The 26,729-nt window shown below is 37.4% G+C and overlaps 1 protein-coding gene across 5 annotated transcripts in view; it reads left to right on the top strand.

Moving 5' to 3' along the window:
• UBE2Q2 (ubiquitin conjugating enzyme E2 Q2) overlaps positions 1-26,729 on the top strand; it is a 73,685-nt gene that overhangs the window by 23,333 nt on the left and 23,623 nt on the right. For 3 of the 5 annotated variants that reach the window (XM_032342341.1, XM_032342340.1, XM_032342339.1), the window contains 5 exons: positions 3,468-3,608; positions 6,899-6,983; positions 8,488-8,548; positions 9,299-9,389; positions 16,399-16,457. In XM_032342341.1, coding sequence (XP_032198232.1) covers positions 3,468-3,608; positions 6,899-6,983; positions 8,488-8,548; positions 9,299-9,389; positions 16,399-16,457 — 437 coding nt within the window. Of the gene's footprint in view, positions 1-3,467; positions 3,609-6,898; positions 6,984-8,487; positions 8,549-9,298; positions 9,390-15,762; positions 15,843-16,398; positions 16,458-26,729 lie in introns of all 5 variants that reach the window. The other 2 variants (XR_004285632.1, XM_032342342.1) reach the window with 2 other exon arrangements.

Genomic DNA, 26,729 nt, shown 5'->3' with positions numbered 1-26,729 from the left:
ATATGATCTCCCTGATATGAGGAATTTGAGAGGCAAAGTTGGGGGTATGGGGGGTAGGGAAGAAAAAAATGAAACAAGATGGGATCGGGAGGGAGAAAAACCATGAGACTCTTAATCTTACAAAACAAACTGAGGGTTGCCAGGGGGAGTTGGGCATGGAGAGGGTGGTCGGGTTATGGACACTGGGGAGGGTATGTGCTATGATGAGTGTTGTGAAGTTTTAAGCCTGATGATTCACGGACCTGTACCCCTGGAGCAAATAATACATTATATGTTAATTAAAGAAAAGTAAAAAAGAACGATCATAGTCAGAAGCCTAAGGAGACATGACAAATATTATGTGGTGTCCTGGAAGGGATCCTAGAATAGGATATTAGGTAAAAACTAAGAAAAAAATGAATGAAGTATGGATTTTAGTTAAAAAAAGAAAAAAATTCTGAATTTAAATAAAAGGAGAATTTGAGAACATTTCAGGGACTACTCACTAGAAGTAGTGAAGCTATTTCATGTTTAAAAATCATCTAAGAATTTGGTAGGGCAGATTCTAAGACCTTGACTTTAGGCCAGTTTAGTTTCCAGGCACTGATATAATTATGGAAGTTTTCAGGCTCTGAAGCTTTGTTTTTAAATTTGTGTCTTTTCACTGACCATGTAAAAGGTATTTCAGTTGCACAGTCTTGATTTTAAAACCTTCTTACTGTTTAGGATCTTAGAATTAATTCAAGTTATTATCTTATTTTCTTGATCTGCAAAATCTTAAATCTAAATACACTCCTTAGAATGCCTTAAAACTAAAGAAGTAGTTGTGGTTTGTTTTGTGTCTGGGAGCAAAATAATTTTTTTAAAAGATTTTATTTATTTATTTGACAGACCATGCACATACACACACAAGGAGAGCATAAGCGGAGGGAGGGGGAGAGGGAGAGGGAGGAGCAGACTCCCCACCAAAGCAGGGAGCCTAAAACAGGGCTGAGTCCCAGGACCCTGAAATCATGATTTGAACTGAGGGCAGATGCTTAACTGACCAAACTACCCAGGCACACCCAAGATAATTCTTAGCATTGTCTAATTTGTATGACTTTTGGGGGATAGTTTGTTTTTAAAATTTTCATGCACTGTAATTTAGGTTGAATAAGCTGCAGGAAAACATTAAGCCTTTTCCACTGGTTTGGTGTCCAGTGAAGCAGACGTTCTATTCAGAGTTTATGTACTTCTCATTGTTTTCCTTTGCAAGAAGATATAAAGAAGGGACAGCAACATTTAGGGAAATCTGGAAAGATAGGAGCCTGGATTTCAGAGAAGTCAGGTTAAGATAGGAGAAAGGAAGATAATCTAGGTAAACTAAAATAATGGTAAAAAAAGGCACAGAGCAACCTTTGGGTATGGTGTGTTTAGGTGCATTGGGGCTATCTTTTGGGGAGATTAAGATTGATGTGTTGGAAAGGCAAGGTTGGCCAGAAAAGCAGATGGCTTAAAGTCTTGAATTAGAGACAAATATGTTTATAGTGGTGTGATTGTTCAGGAAAGGCTTTAAGTAGAGAATAGTGTGCTGAGTGTCATTTTACAAAGATAATCTTCACAGAACAGAATTCATCATTAATATTCAGGTAGAGAAGATTTAAGGATAGGAATGTGGCTGAGTTTGAAGGTGGAGGAGGAGGAGCAGGAGAGACCAAGGACTTTTATGAGAACTCTGAAGTGCGGGATGGAACATTGGGGCTGAAAGTTACAAATCAGGGGAGGGAGCTCCATGAAACTTGGAGTCATGGATAGGGTCTGAATAAGAAAGAAATGCAGTAGGGGTTGAAGAGATGAGATTCTGAAGAAAAAGACCATGTGGTCTGGATGGTCTACAAATCGCAGTGAATGAGTTCCCTTAAAAAATGGAGATAGTAAGTATCTAGGACTCCTTTAGAGATTTTGATGATTGAAGTAAAGAAAAGTTAATAGAAAAAGGTTAGGATTTTAAAAGTTCTGCATAGATTTCTTTAAATACGAGTAGATGATATGGAGAAGAAGGAAGGAGAATGATGTAGGGATTAAAGATGTTAAGCAAGGGCTATTATTCAAATTCCTAGTCTAACTTTTTTCCTAATTATAAAAATCAGTTAGGTGCTTGTGACAGTAAACTTGGAAAGGAAGGAAAAGCACTGAATGTCTCTAGAGATTATTATTTCAGTATATGTCCTTCTAGCCTCCTTTTTTGTGCTTATTTTAGCGTGACTGAGATTCTTTGTATTCAGTTTTGTATTCTTTGTTTTACATTGTGTTTTTTCCCATTTAATACATTTTATGTCACCTTTAAATTATTGTCATTTCGTTCATAAAACAGAATTATGAGCTCTTCCTGTTTTTTCTCATTAAGTCTGTACATTTACAGCACATCTGAATTCAGATTATCCACATTTCAAGTGCTTAGCAGCTGCAAGAAACAAGGGTCTGCCTGGTGGATAGCACAGCTTTAACTCGTATAGGCCCTGTAGTTGCCCAGGGACACCCAGTCCCCCAGCTCACCCCACAGTTGTGGTGAGGTCCACCCCTGGTGGGTTCTCAGGTTTGGGTTGGGGCTGCTGGTCTGCCTCACCCCCAGGCAGCAGCCAGAAGCAGCCATGAGACCCAGTTGAGCACAGAACCTGGCACCCATAGGGGCCAGCCTTCTCCACTCTCTGCAGCCATCCTCACCACCCTTTGGTTTCATTATTTGATACAGAAGAAACAATTATGCTGTATGCATTTTAACAGTCTTCTAATATTCCATGGAATTGAATTACCTGCTCTGGGTATTTGTTCTGTTTTGTTTTTAAGATTTTTACTTATTTTGAGACCCAGAGAGCCCAAGTGAGTGTAAGTGCAAGTGGGAGAGAGGGGCAGATGGGAGAGGGAGAGGGAAAGAATCTCAAACAGACTCCACGCTGAGGAAAGAGCCTGCCACTGGGCTCCATCTCACGACCCTGAGGTTATGACCTGAGCTGAGCTGAGACCAAGAGACTAATGCTTCCCTCCCCCACCCAAGAGACGGATGCTTAACAACTGAGCCACCCAAGCGCCCCTCTGCTCTATTTTCGCACATGCAGTTTTGTGTATGTGTGTGTGGGGGGGGTTGTGGCTATACAGTTTAAATAGGCATCTTTATGCCTAAATTAGATTAAATTAGTTCCTTACAATAGATTTCTAGAAGTCAAGTTACTGGAACAAAGTATAAATAAGGTTCTTTATACCTAATGCTAAACTGTTACAAAAGATTGTTTTAATAGATTTTTTTTTGTAGTAGTTAATGATGTTACAAATCTATTAAATATGTTTTACTCAGTTTCTAGCTTTTAAACACAATGTAGGATATAAAAGGAGGGATCCTGGACTGAATGTAAATGCCTTTTTCCCTTCCCCATTCTCTTTTCTGTTCCCTGTCGAATCAAGAATAATTTAAGTTTTGCGTAAGTTTCAATAAGCTACTATTTTTCATGTAGGATATCGAAGACTTGGATCACTATGAAATGAAGGAAGAAGAGCCTATTAGTGGAAAAAAGTCAGAGGATGAAGGAATTGAAAAAGAAAACTTGGCAATACTAGAGAAAATTAGGAAGACTCAAAGGCAAGACCATCTCAATGTAAGTATGTGCAAATATCTAGAACCTGCACTTTTGGGATTGAGTAATTATAGGTAATAATATAACACTAGGCAATTCATTTAGATAACAGTCTAAACTGCCCCCCTCCACCCTTGCCTATGTTGTGGATTCAACCATGTTTTGTTTCCCTGGTGGCTTGTTGTTTTTGTTGTTAAAGTGTCTCATCTGTTCATAGCTTTCTGCCATGCTCATCTGCTTTTCATGTGCTGGAATTAACCTGCTGTTCACCGTGTATACCTCCTTTCCAGTATTTATACTGCTTACCCTTCTGTGAGATCTGTATATTTAAATTTAGTGTCTTCTACAGTGTCAAGTTTAAATTCTTCACCACCAAACTGCAATTTGGTCTGTTGTGCTCTAACCAAACCAAAAGCATTTTTTTCTTTTGACTTAACATAACTTTTAGGTGAAGTGACATGGGGCGTGAAATGAACATTTAGTCTGGTAATAAACATAGCTGTGTGGCTTCAGTTTCCTCAGCTTTAAAATATAGAGAATATATACCTTTTGGATGATTGCTCAGAAGAATAAATGAGAGTGATGCTTATAAAATGCCTAAAGTGGGGACATTTTTGTTTCAACACTTCCTTCTTACTTCAAGCTGCCTTGTTTTAGAGCTCTTTATGAAACACATGACATCTGAGGACCTTTGTCTGGGTGTAGGTTCTCAAAAACCAGGAATGAATTATTATGTAGGGAGATGCCAGGTGTTGAAAGCAGATAGATTACTCTCTCTTCTTCAGTCTTACTATATTAATTTAATTGGCAAAGGTTTTTTTTTTTCAGAGAGCAAAGAAATTTAGCTCTTCCCTTATCTTGATTATTTAAAAGAAAAAGTTTGTGCATTTAAATTAATGATTTCTGTACTTTTTCTCGTGATTGCTTTCAGTTTGTATATTATAGTCAAAATGAATACAAATTATTGAATGTTTTCATGTGAGGGACACTAAGTACTTTAAACTTTACGTACCTTCCCATTTAACCTTTATAGCTACTTTATAAAATATTGTTCCTATTTATAGGTGTGAAACTGTAGTTTAAACCAGTTAAAGTAATATACTCAAGGTCACAAAGCTAGGAAGTAATAGCTTCGTGAACCTTTGCCACCCATCCCCAAAGTGTAGTGCAGCCATTAACATTTTAAATTTCACAGGACCAGGGGCACCCAAGGGGCTCAGTTGGTTAAGCCACTGCTTTCGGCTCGGGTCATGATCCCGGAATCCCAGGATCGAGTCCATCGGGCTCCCAGCTCCGCAGGGAATCTGCTTCTCCCTCTGACCTTACCCCTCGCATGTTCTCTCTCACTCTCTCTCTTAACAAATAAATAAAATCTTAAAAAAAAAAATTCACATGACCAGTTCTTTTTTAAATAAAGGAATTCTGAATGTTTTTGTCCTACAAGAAATAGCTGGCATTCATATTTAGTCCTAGGATAAGACATTGGTGCATTTTCATTTTTAGAGAAATCCCAACATGGAAAAGAACTGAAACTAGTTGCATGCAGGTGAACATGTTCTTTCTCAGTTTCTTAATATGTAAAGTAGACCTTCAGTATAACATTCTTGCTTAGAGTCTGACTAATGAAACCCTGTTTTAGTTGATAGGGTAAAATGGCAAGGGCCTTCTCGTATTTTCAAAAATTGATGGTGATACTATATCCCTATAAGAATAGCTAAAATTAAAAAAGAATTAAGGAATGGCCAAAATCAGGAACACCGACAACATTTGGTGTTGTCACAAGGATGTGAAGCAGTAGGAACTCTTACTCCTTGCTCATGGGAATGCAAAATGGTACAGTCACTTTTGAAGACAGTCTGGCAGAGTCTTAGAAAACTGAACATGATTTTTACCATGTATTCCAGCAGTTGCAGTCTTTGGTATACCCACATGAATTGAAGACTTATGTCTAGACAATCACCTCCATACAGATGTTTAGAGCAACTTTACTCATAATTGCGATACCTTGGAAGGAACCAGGGTATTCTTCAGTAGGTGAATGGATAAACTGTTATATCCCAACAATATGGGATGTATTCCCTGCTAAAAAAGGAAGTGAGCTGGGGCACCTGGGTGGCTCAGTGGGTTAAAGCCTCTGCCTTCGGCTCAGGTCATGATCCCAGGGTCCTGGGATCGAGCCCCGCATCGGGCTCTCTGCTCGGCAGATAGCCTGCTTCCCTCTCTCTCTCTGCCTGCTTCTCTGCCTACTTGTGATCTCTGTCTGTCAAATAAAGAAATAAAATCTTAAAAAAAAAAAGTGCATTATCAAACCATGAAAAGACATGGGGGAACTTTAAATCCATATTACTAAGTAAAAGAAGCCAATCCGATGAAAAAGCTACACAGCTGTGTATTTCCAACTATGTCACTTTCTGGAAAAGGCAAAACTATGGAGACATCAAAAAGATCAGTGCCCACCAGGGTGGGGTGGAGGGATAAATATGCAGGGGACAGAGGATTTTTAGGGCAATGAACATACTCTGTATGATACTATAATGATGGGTAGGTGTTGTTACACATTTTCCAAACCCATTTAGTGTACAGCACCAAAGGTGAACCTTAAGGTGATTTATGGATTTCACTGGTAATGATGTGTCAGTGTAGGTTTATCAGTTTAAAAAAACATACTGTCTGGTGAGGGATATTGATAATACTGTGTTGTGGCAGCAGTTATATGGGAAATCTCTGTACCTTTCTCTCAACTTTTCTGTGAATCTAAAAATGCTCTAAAAAATAAAATCCTAAAGAGAAAAAAATTAATAGTTTAAAAAATCAGTGTAGGGATGTCTGGGTGGCTCAGTGGGTTAAAGCCTCTGCCTTCGGCTTAGGCCATGGTCCCAGGGTCCTGGGATCGAGACCCACATCAGGCTCTCTGCTCCATGGGGAATCTGCTTCCTCCTCTCTCTCTCTATCTATATGCGTCTCTGCCTACTTATGATCTCTGCCTGTCAAATAAATCTTTAAAAAATAAATCAGTGTAGTTTGAGATAGATTTAGGCTATTGTAGGAACCATGGTAATCTAGACATGTTGGTTAGACATATTTTTTTTTCAGATGATAAGAAACAGTAAATGAGCCAGACTTGTCCCCCATTTTATATTTCTGTTGAAACTTCATAATCCTCAAAATAATTAAACATCTTTGTTTTTTTATGTTGAGTTGTGATTTGTTTTTATAATCTCATTGTAAACTTTCCTTTCTGGTTTATATATCTCAAATCTTTAGTTATCTGACTTTGTAGATTCTGGTAAACAGCAATTTTTATGTTGCAGGGTGCAGTCTCTGGGTCTGTGCAAGCTTCAGATAGACTTATGAAAGAGCTCAGGGACATATACAGATCACAGAGTTATAAAGCAGGTAAGGACCTCTGGATCTCTACTCTGTTGTCCTTATGCTGTTTTCAAAATTTCAGATAGTAAACTTTAGTTCTAATATAACTGGATAGAAACAGAGACGGTTATTAACTTTATTTTAGAGAAGTGAAATGCAGATTTAATCAAGTTATTAACAGATGTGGAACGTAAAATAGGATGAGTTTACTTGTTCTTTGGGTTTTTGAAAATTGTTTTTATGGATACCTCATGATTTTTTTATCTTCTTGATAACAGGGATTAACTCATGATTTTTAGATTCTGGGAAAAGTATGAGTTATATCTGCTTTGAAAAGTAAATAAGATACATATATTTTTGTATGAACAAAGAACTGTTGCCGAGTTGATTTTTATTATTTTTCCTTATTTTTTAAAAACAAAATCAACTTTTATTGTATAGGTAGTTATAGTATCACTTCAAAAATACGTGTTTTTTTTTAATTTATTTCATAGTTTGACTTTGAGTGTTCTTTCTTAGTAAGACTTAAATATTGTGAAACCTCTCTAATTGAAGTAAAATTCCGTCTTATTGTCAGATTCTAACTGTACTAAAATAAGGGAAAGAGCCAAATTTTAATATATTTGAAAAGGCACCTTTGTGATCCTCTCAGTAATTCTGAGTGACCAAATCTAAACCATTAGAATCTACTTAAAATAAAAAGTAAAAAAATTTTCTGCTTTCGAGTGCAAGGTAAGCCAGACTTGATTCTGAATTATTAGAAGTTTTGGCATCCTGTTTTTCATATTAGAAGTCTAAAAGTTTATCTGTAGAAACCTCATCAAGTGCAGTTATATATTTAAATATGGGTTTACTTTTAAATGTTAAATAATTACTTGCTTGTTATAGCATTGTTGGTAGTAGCAAAAAATTAAAAATTAATAATTAGATATAGGTGGAATTGTTTAAATTATGGTATATCCATAAATAAATTGCCATAGAGTTATTAAAAAGATTGACAATAGTCTTCCTATCTACTAAATTGGAAAGATGCCCTGGAAAGTTGAAGGAAGGTTATAAAACTCTGTGGAGGGATTCCATTTTTATAGAAATATTTGCATATGCATAAAAGAGAAGTGTTAAAGTACATAGGATTTTGCGTAATTTTTCCCCTCCCACGCACAGTTTCTCAACTCATTAAAGAATCATCTTCATCGATGGCTTTATATAGCTTAGTTCTGTGTTTTAATACCAAAATTTCCAGATGTTGATGGTAACTTAGTGTGTTCATTTATACTGAAGTAGTAGTTATAAGATCAAATAAAGAATAACCTAGAGGCCCCTGGGGGGCTCAGTTGGTTAACCATCTGACACTTGATTTTGGTGAGCCAGAATGAACTCTAGGTAATGGGATTGAGTCCCATATCAGGCTCCATGCCCAGCTTGGAATTTCCTCTCTTTCCCTCTGCCTTCCCCCAACCCCTCTCTTAAAAAAAATAAATAAATAAATAAATAAAGGAAAAAAGTAATCTGCGTTTCTATATCTTTACAGGGATTTATTCAGTGGAACTCATAAATGACAGTTTATATGACTGGCATGTTAAACTGCAGAAGTAAGTGACTCTTAGATGCTTACCCAGTCTTTGTAATGATAGACTATCACAATGGAAATTTTTTCTCCCTACTTTGATACCTAATATGCTATGGTTTTTACTTAGAACTTTAGACTGTGTTTCTATAGAAATAGTTCTCAGATTGTTAAAATAAGCTGTTTCTTGGGCTTAAATAAGTAAAGTCAGAAAGAGGAAAAGAAGGACCAGCTGTGGGATAAACTGGCTCATGGAGTTCGTGAGATAATTGGGAACTACAGAAACAAAAGTGTGCTTAATAACCTGATTGGCCATGATAACCAGTTTATATTTGGAATGAGGAACTTAAGTAGGCCTGAATATGTAGAATAGTTACAGACAGATTTAGATTTTGTTAGTGATTTCACTTTTTCTGGTCTTGTCTGTGATAAATTTCTCTCCTTGAATCCCTTGGCCAGTATTATAGTTTTAGAGACATTTTCTTTTTGAATTCTTGAGAAAATATATGTGCATATGACTTTCCTTTAGAATGGCTGCTAACTTCAAATCCCTTATGGGAATGGATGTAAAATCCTGTGACCTTTTTGGACATTTAATCCCAAGGAGTCGGAGGCTATTGCGATTTATTTACCCAGGGACCATAGAGCAATGTTATGTTTGAAACTTACCCAAGGGACTCTGTTTTAGCTCTTGAACTGGTTCATTTTTCTGGTTAGTAAGAAAAAAATCTCTTGATTTTTTAATTTGAATTGTTTTTTACTTTGTAATTCTTAGGGTTGATCCTGATAGTCCTTTGCACAGTGATCTTCAGATCTTAAAAGAAAAAGAAGGCATAGAATATATTTTGCTTAACTTCTCTTTTAAGGTAAGAAAATGTTAAGCGGATTCCATATGTTTCTAATGGGAATGTATATTTTTATATTGCTTTGGAAAACAATTTGTTGTTACTTCGTCAAGTAGAAGGTATTCATTCCCTGTGGTTCAGGAATTCTCTGCATAGTGTATACCCCACAGGAAATGAGTACTTAAGTACACCAGGAGACCTATATAAAACTGTTCAGAGCAGTGTTATTTATAATAGCACCAAAGAGAAAATAACCGAAGTGTCCATTAGAATGGAGAATTGTGGTGTTCATATAAAAAGGAAAAGGTGGAAAATGTGGGTGAATCTTAAACACAGTGTTGAGCTGAAGAAACCAGATCCCAAAACATGTTTCTACAATTTCTTTTATATAGAGCTCAAAAATAGGTGAAACTAAATTTATATTGTTTAGGGCGTGCATCTCAGTGGAAGCTCTATCCCCACTAGTCAGGTGAAAACTGGTCCTTGGAGTGAAAAAATTCTTATATATTACAATGGTCTATGGCTCTTTAAGAGACCACATTACGTAAACAGTTAATGCAGTATGTCTGTGTTAGAGATAGATGAAAAAAAATTTCTAAAATATTTCTTTTTTTAAAAAATTTTTTAAAGATTTTATTTATTTATTTGACTGAGAGAGATCACAAGGAGGCAGAGCAGCAGGCAAAGAGAGAGAGAGAGGAAAGCAGGCTCCCTGCTGAGCAGAGAGACTGACACGGGGCTTGATCCCAGGAACCTGAGATCATGACCTGAGCTGAAGGCAGACGATCAACCAACTGAGCCAGCCAGGTGCCCCGAATTTCTGAACTATTTCTAAAAAGCTTTCTTAGTAGAGCAAAAATGGAAAGGCTGAGAAACACAGATTTATGGATCCAAACCTGGGTAGGTTCAAGAAAAGCAAAGGCATGGTTTCCATAAGTTGAGGAGAGGGTGTACATCTAGGTGAGAGGGAGGGAGTTGTGAGCTCTGAAAGGGACATCTGGGGATTTCTTGGAAACTGGCTGTAGTCTGATTCTTGACCAGAGTGCTGGTTACATGGATGCATATTTTAGAATATATAATGGTTTACAGGGAGCTGGAGAGGGAGAAGCAGTCTCCCGGATACGGGGCTCGATCCCAGGACTGTGATCATGACCTGAGCCGAAAGCAGACGCTTAAGGCCTGAGTCAACCAGGGGCCCCTCAATAGTTTTTTTTGAATGTTAAGAGTAAAGGTTGAAAAATAACGATGGTATTTTGATAAAATGCAATGATGTAATATGAAATGAGGATAAATGTATTCCTTTTAAAACTCTTGTTTCAAAAAAAAAAAGCAGGTGTTTCTTTCTTTTTTTTTTTTTTTTAAAGCAGGTGTTTCTAAGGAGTTTTGTATTTGAATTATATGGAACTTCTTTTTGCTGTGTTCTTTTAAATTGGGAAGAAAAAAATTATGTAGCAATTGCCTTACAGATACGTCTATTTTTCCTATTTTAGTTAGGTAGATGTCAGTGCATTAGGGACTCTGGAAGGCTTGAGGACATGGAAGGATCTAAAATATAATCCCGTTTTTCAAGAGCCTGCAGTTTTTCTTGGGGAGAAGTCTGTGATGAAGTCTATACTGCTTCAGAGACCATGATGAAGAGTCTGGGATTTTAACTTTTATACAGTAAAGAACCAGTAGAGGTTTTTAGGTAGGTTTTAGGTAATTGATTATCTTTTTTTAAAACAATAATTATGTCTCAGCATCAGAATAGAGTTTGGATAAGATAGATTTCTGAGACTAGTTGGGGCTTTGATTTTGATCTGGGCAAGGAGTAATGTGCTGGAATACATGAGAGTAGACAGATATGAGGGGTTTTTGAGGAAAAAAGCAAAGACATGAAAGAATATACTTTAAAAAAGGCTAATTTTCTGAAAACTTTTTACTTAGCTTTTGTGTGTATATATTTTTGTTTGTTGATATATTCTTATTTATGATTGAACTTTGTTCAAATAACAAAAATGTCAAATGTCTGTATTTTCCCTATATTTTGTTATTGTAGAAACTTTTGTGGTTATCATTTGGGTTGTCTTCCTAGAGAGTGAGTCTAGTATATATTTACTGAAGTTGCTAATGTGACTGTATTTTTACTGATTCATATGGTGAAAAACCAGGATAGTAGCTTAAAAAAAAAAATATATATATATATATATATATATATGGAATGTTTTAACTCAGCAGTCTTAACAGTTTTATTAAATCATATACCCATTTGTCCAATATCAAGCCTAAGAAATAGAACCTTACATCTGAAAGTGATGTAAATTGTGTCAGTTATACTAAAAAAAATTAGGGTCTATTTCTTTTTTTCCCACCAGGGCCTTTGAAAGCCCCCTGTGTGTCCCTTCCCTCTCACTTTCTTCTCAAGAGGTATCTTTAAGGGAATATGAAATCTTGACCAGGAAACTGAAAGACTTGTGGCTGCGCTTAATGTTTTCATGATATTTTCCTACTCTAGGCAGAACTTCAGGGAGGGGATGATCTGGGAGGTAAATGGCTGAAATTCTGTTGCATTTATCTTTCTGGAACATGACTCCTGATACCAGAAAGAAGGGCCATTGCTAGGGCTGGAATATTTCTTAAGAGGGCTGAGAAAAATGTGATTGCTCTGAACTAAGTGACCTTGGCAAACTGAACTACTAACTTATTAAGTATCAGGATTCACAGAATTGGAGGATAGCAGATATGAGTCAGAACAGTGATTTACAGGAAGGAGCATGAACAGTATTTATGGCCTCAGATGTGCATGGTGACAACTTGAAAGTCATGAGTAATAAGAAAATGGAACCCGAGATACAGTATAACACAAGGTTGGGGATAGGGGCAGGAGGGAATGGAGACCTATTAGATTCATCAGCAGCCTGGAAACTATTATGCTATGCTCTTACGGAAATGGTGGTCTGGTTTTTCAAGCCATGTCTGAATTACTGAACTGAATTCTGAGGTAGTATTTTTTTTTAATTTATTTTTTATTTATTTTCAGCATAACAGTATTCATTATTTTTGCACCACACCCAGTGCTCCATGCAATCTGTGCCCTCTATAATACCCACCACCTGGTACCCCAACCTCCTACCCCCTGCCACTTCAAAACCCCCAGATTGTTTTTCAGAGTCCATAGTCTCTGATGGTTCACCTCCCCTTCCAATTTCCCCCAACTCTGAGGTAGTATTTTAAAAAGGGTTTATTTAGACAACTTGGGTTCATTTAGAAAATAGTGGCAAGGATTTGAAAGAGATTTCCATGTCCTCTGATAGCTGGTTAAATTTTAGATTTAGAGAGAAGAACATAGGGGTTCATGAGAGCTTGTTTTTAACTATTTAAAGGGCTGTGTATGTGTATGTTTTTTTTTTAGATTATTTATTATTATTATTATTGTTATTTTCTTTTTTTTGAGAGAGAGAGAGTGAGCAAACACAAGCTAGGGGAGCAGCAGTGGGAGAGGGAGAAACAGACTCCCTGCTGAGCAGGGAGCCTGATATGGGGGCTTGATCCCAGGACTGTGGAATCATGACCTGAGCTGAAGGCAGAGGCTTAAGTGACTGAGCCACCCAGGTGCCCCTCGTTTTTGTTTTTGATTAACACAAAGCATGATATGAAAACTAGTAAGTCAGACTTTAAAGAAGCAATTTTCAGCTCAGTATAAAGGAAGTGATAGCTATGTAGAGCCATTCAGTGAGTTTTTCAAGAGTAGAATGTTCCTCATTATTAAACTTTTCTTGAGAGGCAGAGATGTTGAATTAAAAACTTCATGATATCCTTGTAAACCTTGAGATTCTCAGTTTCTGCATTAGTGTACCCAGATAACTCAAATGTCTTTTTTTTTTAATATTTTATTTATTTATTTGACAGAGAGAGAGAGATATCACAAGTAGGCAGAGAGGCAGGCAGAGAGAGGGGGGAAGCAGGCTCCCTGCTGAGCAGAGAGCCCCATGTGGGGCTCGATCCCAGGACCCTGAGATCATGACCTGAGCCGAAGGCAGAGGCTTAACCCACTGAACCACCCAGGTGCCCCTCAAATGTCTGTTTTAACAGTCATCCTCATCCTCCCCACGATAACCCTTTAAGGAACTCTTATTTCTATAAAATATTAATTACTGAGTTCCTTGGTGCAGTTTATGTTTATGGAGCAGAGTCTCTAGGTTTTGATGTGGAGGAGTTACTCTGAAGAATTACTTAAAATGAAGGTAGTTCTCCTGGTCGTATAATCAATTTAAAAAGGCTTATCTTTTGGGATCACATATTTAAAGATCTAAAGAGTAGGAGATTAAATGAAGTTGTACTTTACTAAGCTTTGCATCTATACCCTTAATTATATCTGTTAAGTAGCTCACCTTTTATCTACAGTTTATTTGAAAGTAGGTTTAGTAATTGTCATTAAGTTGGCATCTTGTGTGGGTAGGTTCTCCCTTGCAGTAGAAATCTAAGATTACCTGATTTAACCATCAGAAGTATGCTTTTTATCTGCCTTTCCTGTTAGAATTGCATTTTCATAGTTTATATGTTCTTTAGAATCTTATTTGAGGATGGGTGGAAGTAGGGAGTTAAAGTAAGTTACTGGAATTATGCTGCTTATTCTTCTGGTTCAAACTATATTTTTGTGTTTATTGGAAATAAGTGGATGAGACAGATATTTGTTTACCTCCCTTAGCCTCAGATTCGTTTGAGACAATTAGTTCTTCCTTTTTATTTGACCATAGATATTGAAGGTAATTTCTCTTAGACTTCCTGCCATGTCTTTATTAGAGGCAGTGTGCTTTTTCCTTACCCGACTGCTGTAGGGAAATGAGGGGCAGCCTTCTTGGCTTCCTGACTACCAAGAGACAAACCTCTAATGCTCTTGGCCACCTTGGCTACCATTGTTGATTTAGTTCATAAAAAGAAAAATCTCTGTTCTTCAGGGAATCTTCTTCTAGGACTGAGGATTTGAAAAAGAGAATTGTTCTTGGTAGCCTGAGAATTAGTTGAGGTTTCTTTTCTCTTCTCTTCATATGTTTTTATCAAGTCTGATGATCTTTGTCTTTTAATTAGAACAGTTAGTCTATTTGCATTTAATATTATTTGACATTTGGATTTCAATCCCATCTCCTAAGTGCTTTTTACTTTTCTTGTTATTCCATTTTCCTTTTTCTCATATTTTGGATTTTTTTTAATTGTTCCAGTTTCTCACCTCTTTTAGCTTAGTACTTGGGTGTTCTCTTACTCTTCTTAACTGCCTAGCAGCTACAGTGTATATCCTTGTCAAAGTGTAATGTAAATTTAATTTGTATTTTACCTTTTCCTCATCAATGAGAAGACTTAGAATGTGGATTCCCTGTCAAATAATGTGCTTTCATGCATTTTCTGTACTTACCTAGAAGCTATACATCATTGTTCAGTAATTAGTCAGTATTCAGTCACAATTGCATATTTGCTCTTTTCATGGTCTTTATTCTTCATATTTCCATCTAGAGTCCTATTTCTTCTGTCTGAAGAATATTCTTTATTTCCTTTAGCTTGGATCTCCTGACAAGAAAACAACTTTATTGTGAAATCATTTTTTTGAAAGTATCTGAATTGGGTATAGATTTTTAGGTTAGAAATTTCTTTTAGCAACTCAAAAACTTACCATTCCCTCATTGGGGCTTCCATTATTTCTGTTGAAATATTCATAGTGCCTACACCTTGTGATGTCTTTCAATTTTGGAAAATTCTCAAGACGTTCTCTTTAAATATTGCTTCAGTCCCATTCTCTTATGTCATTTTAGGACTCTATATATGATAAGCCTTTCTAATACATTCCCCTGTGTCTTGTCATTTTCTGCATTTTCTACCTTTTTCTTTTGGCTTCATTCTGGATGTCTTTTTGGCCTATTTTTCTGTACACTGAATTTCTCTTCCACTAAGTCTCTACTTGTGGTTCAGTTCGTCTGTTAAGTTAGTGATTTCAGTCATTACATTTCTAAGTTTCAGAATTTTTGTATGGTTCATTTTTATAATTTTAGTCCTTTGCCAGGGTTTTCAATCTTGTCTTTTCTTTGCCTGTACATATTCAGCATAGCTATTTTAAAAGCTATGTCTGCTAACTCTATTTAATCTTGAACTCTTACAGTTTTTGTGTCATTTGCTTCTCATTTCCTGGACATGTTTGTCTTAAGTCTTGTGTAACTGCCTATTTTTAGGAATAGACATTTTAAGTGAAAAATTAGCTAATTTTGGAAGCCTTAGATGGTATTCTTCTCCAGAGAGGGTTTATATTTGTCCTTGTCTGTCTTGGGCACTAGCAGTCCAGGATCAGTGAATCCATTCAGGGATTTAGGTGATGTAAAGTTGGACTTCATTCCTTGTCAGTTAGGTCAATTTGTCATTTGTCCTTCAGGGTCCCAACCTAAAGTGTGGGAGACTTGTCAAGGCCTCTCCTTGGTGGACCCCAGCTCCAATTTTTACCTCCCCAGCCCTGTAAGTGTGAGTCTGTGTTCTACTGAGCTTCTTGACTTCTTACCTTCCTTTTCTGTAATTGAAAGAAAACCTAAGGTTTGGGGGTTGGGGGAGAGGCCTGGCTCTCTCTGGGATTCTCTTTTTCTTCCTGATCTTAGCTCTGTAATTGTTAAATTTTAAAAAAATTGTTAAAATTGTTAAATTCTATCCACCTCTTCTAATTGTCAACCAGAGGATTGCTCTAAGTTATCTAGTATATCATTATTGGAATGGTCCCTATATATAGTTTTATTGGAAATGGAACACCCCTTCATATTTTTTATAACTGTTTGGCCATGATTTTTTTTTCTTTTCTTTTCTTTTTTCTTTTTTCTTTCTTTCTTTCCTTTTTTTTTTTTTTTTTTTTTTTTGCTGTGGTTTTTACTTCATTTTATTTTTGGTACTATTTTTACTTTTATGACCCTCATCATCAGATAATAAATGCACACATTCTTTGTAGACTATTTTAAAATCTTGGAAATAATATAGTATTAAGGGGTTTCTTCAAATTAGTTAAACTTTCCCATTTGCATTTTAGGATAACTTTCCATTTGATCCTCCATTTGTTCGAGTGGTGTTACCTGTTCTCTCAGGAGGGTAAGTTTAAGTAACTATTTTCTTTGATAGTGTATGTAAGAATCATTTGGAGGATTAGTTAAGTGCTGGGAGTTAAGTTAGTTAAGTTAGTTAAGTTAGTTAAGTGCTCAGCTTTACCCCAGGGTTACTGATTCACTCAGTCTGGGTGGGAAAAGCTGAGAGTATGCATTTCTACAATTCTAAGATGGTCTCAGGTGAAGCCGATATTGCTCATATGGGAACCATCATTTGAGAACTGTTATGTTGTTTATCAGTAGAAGTTTTTAATGTCCCCTATTTGTATACATTTCATCATAAAAAATCAAATGTTTTTCAAATATAAATTGTGACTGATGGCTTAGAGAAAGATTTGAGAATGATTCTCACAAGCCTATGATCCCTGGAATAATCACAGAAAAATCTCATGGGCTCCTTCTCCCTGCTCATTGAGCTACAATGCAAGGTGGATAGAATTCTTATAGAAGAGTTGTATGAAATTGTGCTGACAAAATATCTTATCATTATGTTGACAGGGTTTTTTGGTGTTTTGTTTTAATTTTCTTTTTTCCTGGTAAGCAAGCTATTAGCTTGTTCAGGAACAGGAAAATACAGGAAAGAGAATGTTTTAGAAAGAAACATGGGTAAGCAAGCTATTAGCTTTTTCAGGAACAGGAAAATACAGGAAAGAGAATGTTTTAGAAAGAAACATGGGTAACAGTAGAAGATAGATTGTGTTCACAAAGCCTGGAAGAATGCAGGACTAGTTAATAGGTGAGGCCCTGTCTTGGGGCACCAGAATGTCTCACTGGATTGAATGTTGGACTTGAATTCAGCTCAGGTCATGATTTCAGGTCATAAGATCAAGCTCTGCCTTTGGCTCTGTATGCACTCAACGCAGAGTTTGCTTTTTCTCTCCCTCTCCCCCTAACCCTGCTTACATAGGCTGCCCCTCTTTCTCTCTCTCTCTCTCTCTCTCTCTCTCGCAAATAAATCAATCTTTAAAAAAAAAAAAGAGAGAGAGTTGATGGCCCTGTCTTAGAGTGAAGTGAGGACGATCTAAATTGGTACAGCGGGAATGGAAATATGAATGGAAGGGGTAATGTGAAGCAGAATCAGAGTGACTTGGTCTTCACAGTCAACTGTTAAGTGATGAGGAGGATTTACTGGCTAGCTTGGGAAGAACTAAAAAATGTGAAGGACTGATAAAACAGAGTTTTGCAATCTCAGACTCAGGCTAGAGCATATCCACTGAGTGACTCTGATCAGATTATTGAGCAGTTTTTGTCCCGTGTATTTTATATTCTCCATCTTCTAGCTATTATTCTTCTGTTCCTTATCATAGCCATACCTTTTTTAAAAAAAATAATAGCTTCATTGTGATACAATTCACATACGTCAAAACTCACCCTATGAAAGTACAGTTCAGTGTTTTTTTTTTCATATATTCATAGAGTTTTGTAACCGTTGCTGCTATCCAATTTCAGAACATTTTCCTCATTCCCCAAAAGAAACCCCATACCCATTAGCAGTCATTCGTCCTTCCTCCTCAAACTCCCCACCCCACTGACAACCACTAATTTCCTTTCTGTCTCTAAGGATTTTCCTGTTTTTGTATATTTCATGTACATGTGAAGTGGAAATTAATATAATTTCATGTAAGTGGAACAATATGAAATGTAGCCTTCTGTGGCTGGCTTCTTTCACTTAGCAAAATGTTTTTAAAGTTCATGTATATTGTAACATATATTAATACTTCCATTTTATGGATGAATATTCCATTGTATGGCTAAACCACATTTTATTTATTTGTGGACATTTATTGTTTCTGCCTCTATCATGTATAATGCTGCTATGAACATTCACATGCATGTTTTTATCTGCATGGAGATCTTAATTTCTCTTTCATATATATCTGTGTGGAATTAGTAGGTCCTCTGGTAACTGTTGAACTTTTTGATGAAATGCCTGACTCTTTTCCAAGGTGGCTGCACCATTTATACTCTTACAACAGTGTTTATGTAATCACACTCTTCACTTCTTATTCACTCTTTAGCCACTGTCCCCTGGCATTAGCAGTTAATATTCCTCCCAAACCACTGTTGCCAACAGGGATTTCCATGTTGGTAAAACCAGGTGTCCCTTTTCTGGCTTTATTATATTTGATTATCTGATTTCTCAGCAAGATCTAAACACTTTTCTCTTGGCCACTGGCTGCATCCTCTCAGTCTCTTTAGCTGGTACCTCCTGTTCACCTAACTTCTACATGTTGGAGTTCTTCAGAATTTGATACTAGGTCCTTTTTCTTTTCTCTTCCTTCCATTCCTGTGGCTTTTTTTTTTTAATTGAAATTTTTTAGAAAATTGTATGTTCACATGCAGCTGTAAGAAATTAAGTAAAGATTCCTTATATACTTCGCCAGTATAATGTTTTACAAAACTGTAGTGTAATATCACAATGAGAGTGTGATAAAATCCATAGAACTTAGATTTTCCCAGTTTTTCTTATAACTCATTTGTGTATATGTATGAAGTTCTGCATAACTTGATCACCTGTGTAGGTTTGTGTATCCACCACCACAGTGAAGATACTGAAGTTCCAAATACATAGGAATCCTCCTTCTTGTCTTCTCAAACCATGCCCATCTCCTCTTAAACACCCAGTTCCCCTAACTCCTGGCAACAGCTAATCTTTCCTGCATTTTTTTTTTAAAGAATTATTTATTTATTTATTTATTTATTTATTTATTTATTTGACAGACAGAGATCACAAGTAGGCAGAAAGGCAGGCAGAGAGAGGAAGGGAAGCAGGCTCCCTGCTGAGGAGAGAGCCCGACGCGGGGCTCGATCCAGGACCCCGAGATCATGACCTGAGCCGAAGGCAGCGGCTTAACCCACTGAGCCACCCAGGCGCCCCTCTTTCCTGCATTTTTAATGTTTTGTCATTTCAAAAAACATAGCTACATAAATGGGATCCCACATTTTGGGATTCCAACTTCTAGGAATTAGTATTTTTAACTCATCCTGATTCCTGGAGATTCATCTACTTATATGACTAGTTTGTTCATTTTTATTCTGTGGTGTACCACATACTACAGTTTAACCAGACACTTCTTGAAGGACTTCCAGCCTGATTCTAGTGTTTGGTTATTACAAATAAAGCTGTGAGTGCTTCTATACACATTTTTGTATGAATGTGTTTTGCTTTCTCATGTGTTTTGCTTTTGCATGTCCAGGATTACAGTGGCTGAGTCCTATAGTTATTGTAGCGTATTGAATTATTAAAGAAATTGTTAAACTGTTTTCCGTAGTGGTTTACTATTTTATATTCCAACAAGGAATGTATAAGTGATTTAGTTTCTCTACATCCAGCACTTGGTTGTTCCATTTGTTTTTATTTTAGCCATTCTGATTAGTGATACCTCACTGTGGTTCCCTTTTTTTAAAAAAAAAATAGCATTATTAGGCTATCTAGAATCAACTTTTTTTTTTTTATTAACCTATAATGTATTATTTGTTTCAGGGGTACAAGTTTGTACCAACCTCCTTCACTCTAGGAACCCTCAGTTTGTTTCCTGAGATTAAGAGTCTCTTGTGGTTTATCTCCCTCTCTAGTTTCTTCTTATTTCATTTTTTCCTTTCTTCCCCTATTATCCTCTGCCATGTTTTTCAAATTCCACATATCAGTGAGATTGCATGATAATTTTCTCTGATTGACTTACTTTGCTTAGCATAATGCCCTCTAGTTCTACCCTAATCATTGCAAATGGCAGGATTTTATTTTTTATGGCTGCATAATATTCCATTGTGTAGGTCCCTGGGTATACACAATATGTGAGCCACCCAGGCACCCCATTCAGGGACATTAATACCCCCCTCACCGCAATGGACAGATCATCTAAGCAAAAGATCGACAAGGAAATAGGGCTTTAAATGACACACTGGACTAGATGGACTTCACAGACAGATTCAGACCATTCCTTCCCAAAGCTACAGAACATATATTCTTCTCTAGCACACATGGAACATTCTCCTCACTGGATCACATCCTGGGTCACAAATCAGGTCTCAACCAGTATCAGAAGATGGGGATTATTCTCTGCATATTTTCAGACCACAATGCTTTGAAAGTGGAGCTCAGTCATAAGAGGAATGTTGGAAATAACTCCGATACATGGAGGCCAAAGAGCATCCTACTAAAGAATGAATGGGTCAACCAGGCAATTAAAGGAGAATTTTTAAAATTCATGGAAACAAATGAAAATGAAAACACAACTCTTCAAAAGCCTTTGGGATGCAGTAAAAGAGGTCTGAAGGTTGAGGAATATAGCACTTCAAGCCTTTCTCAAGAAATAATAAAGGTCTCAAATACAAACTTAACCCTACACCTAACGTAGCTGGAGAAAGAACAGCAAATAAAGCCTAAACCAACTAGAAGAGAAATAATAAAAATCAGAAAAGAAATCAATCAAATAGAAACCAAAAGAACAGCAGAACAGATCAACGAAACTAGGAGCTGATCCATTGAAGGAATTAATAAGATTGGTAAATCCCTGACCAGACTTATCAAAAAAAAAAAAAAAAGAGAGAGAGAGAGAGAGAGAGAGAGAAAGGACCCAAATATATAAAATCATGAATTAAAGAGGAGACATCACAACAAACACCAAGGAGAAATACAAAGAAGTATAAGAACCTATATGAGCAACTATATGCCAAGAAATTAGGCAATCTGGAAGAAATGGATGCATTGCTAGAGACATATAAACTATCAAAACTGAAACAAGAAGAAACAGAAAACCTCAACACACCTATAACCAACAAGGAAATTCAAGCAGTAATCAAAAATTTCACAACAAACAAGAGCCCAAGGCCAGATGGCTTCCCAGGGAAATTCTACCATTTAAAGAAGAATGAATATCTATTCTGAAACTGTTCCAAAAAACAGAAATGGAAGGAAAGCGTCCAGACTCTATGAGGCCAGCATTATCTTGATTATAAAACCAAAGACCCTACCAAAAAGGAGAATTACAGACCAATATCCCTGATGAACATGGATTCCAAAATTCTCACCAAGATACTAGCCAACAGGATCCAACAGTACATTAACAGGATTATTTGTCATGACCAAGTGGGATTTATTCCTGGACTGCAAAGGTGGTTCAACATTCACAAATTAATCAATATGATACACCACATTAATAAAAGAAAGAACATGGGCGCCTGGGTGGCTCAGTGGGTTAAGCCGCTGCCTTCGGCTCAGGTCATGATCTCAGGGTCCTGGGATCGAGTCCCGCATCAGGCTCTCTGCTCAGCAGGGAGCCTGCTTCCTCCTCTCTCTCTCTGCCTGCCTCTCTGCCTACTTGTGATCTCTCTGTGTCAAATAAATAAATAAAAATCTTAAAAAAAAAAAAAAAAATAATAATAAAAGAAAGAACAAAAACCATATGATCCTCTCAACTGATACAGTAAAAACAAATGCAAAACCAATGCTTTTGACAAAGTATAGCATCCTTTCTTGAGACAAAGTATAGCATTCTTTCTTGATTAAAAGTCTTCACAGTGTAGAGATAGAGGGTACATACTTCAGTATCATAAAAGCCATCTATGCAAAACCCACAGTGAATTATTTGCAATGGGGAAAACTGAGAGCTTTTACCCTAAGGTCAGAAACACAGCAGGGATGTCCACTATCACCACTGCTGTTCAACACAGTACTACAAGTACCAGCCTCAGGAATCAGACAACAAAAAGAAATAAAAGGCATCTAAATTGGCAAAGAACAAGTCAAACTCTCACTCTTTGCAGATGTTATGATACTTTATGTGGAAAACCCAAAAGACTACATACCAAAACTGCTAGGACTCACACAGGAATTCAGCAAAGTGACACAATATAAAAGCAATGCACGAAAATCAGCTGCATTTCTATACACTAACAACGAGACAGAAGAAAGAGAAATTAAGGATTTGATTCTATTTACAATTGTGCACCCAAAACAGTAAGATACATAGGAATAAATCTAACTACAGAGGCAAAGGATTTGTACTCAGAAAACTACAGAGTACTCATGAAAGAAATTAAGACACCAAGAAATGGAAAAATGTTCCATGCTCATGGGTTGGAAGAACAAATATTGTGAAAATGTCTATGCTACCTAGATAATCTACACAGTCAATGCAATCGCTATCAAAATACCATCAACTTTTTTCATGGAAATGGAACAAATCATCCTAAAATTTGTATGGAACCAGAAAAGAACCTCAACAGTCAGAGGTATGTTGATAAAACCAAAATTCATGGCATCAAAATTCCAGACTTCAAGCTGTATTACAAATCATCAAGACGGTATGGTATTGGCCCAAGAACAGATACATAAATCAATGGAACAGAACAGAGAACTGAGCTATACAACCTCATCTCTGTGGTCAACTAATCTTCAACAAAGCAGGAAAGAAGATCCAATAGAAAAAAGACAGTCTCTTCTACAAATGGTTTTGGGAAAATTGGACAGTTACATGCAGAATACTGAAACTCCCCATTTCCTTTCACCATACACACACAAAAAAAGACTCAAAATGTATGAAAGACCTAAATATGAGCAGGAATCCATCAAAATCCTAGAGGATAACACAGACAGCAACCTCTTCAAACTCAGTCACAGAAAGTTCTTCCTAGATGTATCTCCAAAGTCAAGGGAAGCAAGGGCAAAAATGAACTCCTGGGACTTCATCAAGATCAAAAGCTTTTGCACAGCAAAGGAAACAGTCAACAAAACCAAAAGATAACCAACAGAATGGGAGAAGATATCTGCAAATGACAGATAAAGGACTAGTATCCAAAATCTTAAAGAACTTGTCAAACTCAAGACCCAAGGAATAAATAATCCAATTAAGAAATGGACAGAAGACATGAACAGACATTTCTGCTTAGAAGACATCCGAATCACCAAAAGACACATGAAAAATGTTCCACATCACTAGCCATCAGGAAAACTCAAATCAAAACCAGAGTGAGATACCACCTCCCATCAGTCAGAATGGCTAAAATTAACAAGTCAGGAAACAGTAGATGTAGGAAAGGACGCAGAGAAAGAGGAACCCTCCTACACAGTTGGTGGGAATGCAAGCTGGTGCAGCCACTCTGGAAAGTAGTATGGAGATCCCTCAACGAGTTTAAAATACAGCTACCCTATGACCCAACAATTGCACTACTGGGTAATCACCCCAAAGATATAAATGTAGTAATCCAAAGGTGCACCTGTACCCCAGTGTTATAGCACTAATGTCCACAATAGCCAAACTATGGAAAGAGCCTAGATGCCTGTTGACAGATGAATGGATAAAGATGTGGGGTGTGTGTGTGTGTGTGTGTGTGTGTGTGTGTGTGTACACAGTGTGTGTGTGTGTATATATATACACACACACACACATATATATGTGTTGACAGATGAATGGATAAAGATGTGATATATGTGTGTGTGTGTGTGTGGTGTGTGTGTGTACAATTCTCTATTTTTAAGCATCTGCCTTCGGGTCAGGTCATGATCACAGGGTCCTGGGATGGAGCCCCATATCGGACTCCCTGCTCAGCGGGAAGCCTGCTTTCCCTCTCCTACCCCCCTTGCTTGTGTTCCTGCTCTCGCTGCCTCTCTCTGTCAAATAAATAAATAAAATCTTTAAAAAAAAAAAGTTCCCTCCTGTTATTGTATTATTGTCCGTGTGTTTCTTTGATTTTGTTATTAATTGGCTTATATAATTGGCTATTCCCATGTTAGGGGCAATGAATATTTACAGTTGATAGACCCTTTATGTATGCTAGAGTGTCCTTCCTCATCTCTTACTACAGTCTTTGATTAAAAATCTAATTTGTCTGATATAAGGGTCACCAGCCCAGCTTTCTTTTGATGTCCATTAGCATCGTGCTAATCATAAATGGTTTTTACCCCCTCACTTTGAATCTGGAAGTGTCTTTGAGTCTAGAATGAGTCTCTTGCGGACAGCATATTGATGGGTCTTGCTTTTTTATCCAGTCTGATACCCTGTGTCTTTTGATTGGGGCAGTTAGCCCATTTACATTCAGGGTAACTATTGAGAGAGATGAATTTAGTGCCATGGTATTGTCTGTAAGGTGACCGTTTTCTGTATATGGTCTCTGTTCCTTTCTGGTCTGTGGTACTTTGGGGCTCTCACTTTGCTTAGAGGACCCCTTTCAATATTTTTTGTAGGGCTGGTTTGGTGATTTGCAAATTCTTTTAGTTTCTATTTGTCCTGGAAGCGTTTTATCTCTCCTATTTTCAGTGACAGTCTAGCTGGATAAAGTATTCTTGGCTGCATGTTTTGCTCATTTAGTACCCTGAATATATCATGCCAGTCCTTTCTGGCCTGCGAGGTCTCTGTGGATAGGTCTGCTGCCAATCTAATGTTTCTGACATTGTAGCTTACAGACCTCGTGTCCTGAGCTGCTTTCAGGATTTTCTGTCTGTCTCTGAGATTTGTAAGTTTTGCTATTAGATGTCAGGGTGTTGACCTATTTTTATTGATTTTGAGGGGAGTTCTCTGTGCCTCCTGGATTTTGATGCCTGTTCCCTTCCCCAGAGTAGGGTAGTTCACCACTATAATCTGTTCCAATATACCTTCTGCCCGTCTCTTTCTTCATCATCGGGGATTCCAATTATTCTGTTTTGCTTTATGGTATCTCTTATCTCTCAAATTCTCCCATTGCATCTAGTAGTTGTTTATCTGTCTTTTTCTCAGCTTCTTGATTCTGCGTCATTTGGTGTTCTGTACCACTAATTCTCTCTTCTGCCTCATTTTTCCTAGCTAGAGCCTCCATTTTCAATTCCACCTTATAAATAACCTTTTTGATTTCTACTTGGTTAGATTTTTGTTCTCCAGAAAGGGATTCTCTAATGTCTTCTCTGCTTTTTTCCAAGCCCAGCTAGTTTCTTCATAATTGTTATTCTGAACCCTAATTCCGACATCTTACTAATGTCCATATTGATGAGGTCCCTGGCAGTCAGTACTGACTCTTGTTCTGTTTTTTGAGGTGAGTTTTTCCATTTTGTCATTTTGTTGAAGAACAGATGAACAAGAGAACAAAATCCTGAAAGGGTAACAACAACCTTAGAGAAATATACATTAAATAAAACAGAAGAGACTTGCAACCGGGTGGAAAAGAAAACAGAGAAAAGAGGGGAAAAAAGAACACGATCAGGCTGGTGAATAGAATAGACCATACTAGATTTTGGGTCTGTTTTGGTCTGTTAGAAGAATTTGCATCCCAAAATTTTAAAGAAAATCTACATATATACAACAATCAGGTTAAATACAATGAATACATGGCATGTGACTGTAACAATGAAAATTAAAGATTTTTAAGAAAGGAATTGATAAGAAGTTGGTTGAAAAAGGACAGAACAATTCCAAAAGAAAAATAAGGAAGTAGAAAATTTAAGAAATTAAAGTTGAAAGACTAAAGAATCATGGGAAAAAAGCCATAATTCTATATACTGAATTCCCCTAGAGCTGGAGTGTGTAGTTCTTCTTGATGGGTAAACTTGATCTTGGCTGGATGTTCTTGCTGATGTTCTGGGGGAGGGGCCTGTTGCAGTAATTCCCAAATGTCTTTGCCCCAGGTAGAATTGCAGCACCCTTGCCAGTGGCCAGGCTGAGTAACCTGTTCTAGTTTGCTCTCTGTGGCTTTCGTTCCCTGAAAGCTTTCCTCACAGCTTTAGAGGAAGAGAGTGAAAATGGTGGCCTCCCAATCTCTGCCCTGGAGGAGCCAAAAGCTTTAGACCCCACTCCTCAGTGCACCCTCAGAGAAAAGCAGCCAGTCACTCCTGTCTCCCTGGTCTTCACCCACACTCCATGCTCACCATGCCTGTGACCGAGCATTTCTTTCTCTGGCATATGACCTTGTTCGGAGACTCCAAACCCAGCAGATTCCTGCAGTGGTCTCCCATGCTGCTCTTCCTGGGGAGGAAGGTGGGTCTGCCCGGTTTTACCATTTGTTGGGTCGCTGCTCGAAGAGCAGTGGTCCAGCTGTGCCGTGGATCACGATTTATGGCGACCCCAAACTGAGAGTCCGCTTCTTGGCTCACTGTTTGCAGCCAGCTTCCCCTCTCTTATACCTTGGAGCCCTGCTCCACTCAAGCACCCTTAGTCTTTCTGTGACCCTGAGGGTCCTGAGACCACATTGTCTCAGCAAGGGTGTCTCCCCTCCCCAGCTCTGCCAGCCACAGGAGCAATTTTGTGCTCTGCTGCTCTGTCACTTGATGGGAGCTGGCTGATGGCAGACT

This window comes from Mustela erminea, chromosome 5 (genome assembly GCF_009829155.1).
Source record: "Mustela erminea isolate mMusErm1 chromosome 5, mMusErm1.Pri, whole genome shotgun sequence".
Taxonomy (NCBI): Eukaryota; Metazoa; Chordata; class Mammalia; order Carnivora; family Mustelidae; genus Mustela; species Mustela erminea.
The sequence above is the reverse complement of the archived record's forward strand: the minus strand, read 5'-3'. Positions and strand labels throughout refer to the sequence as shown.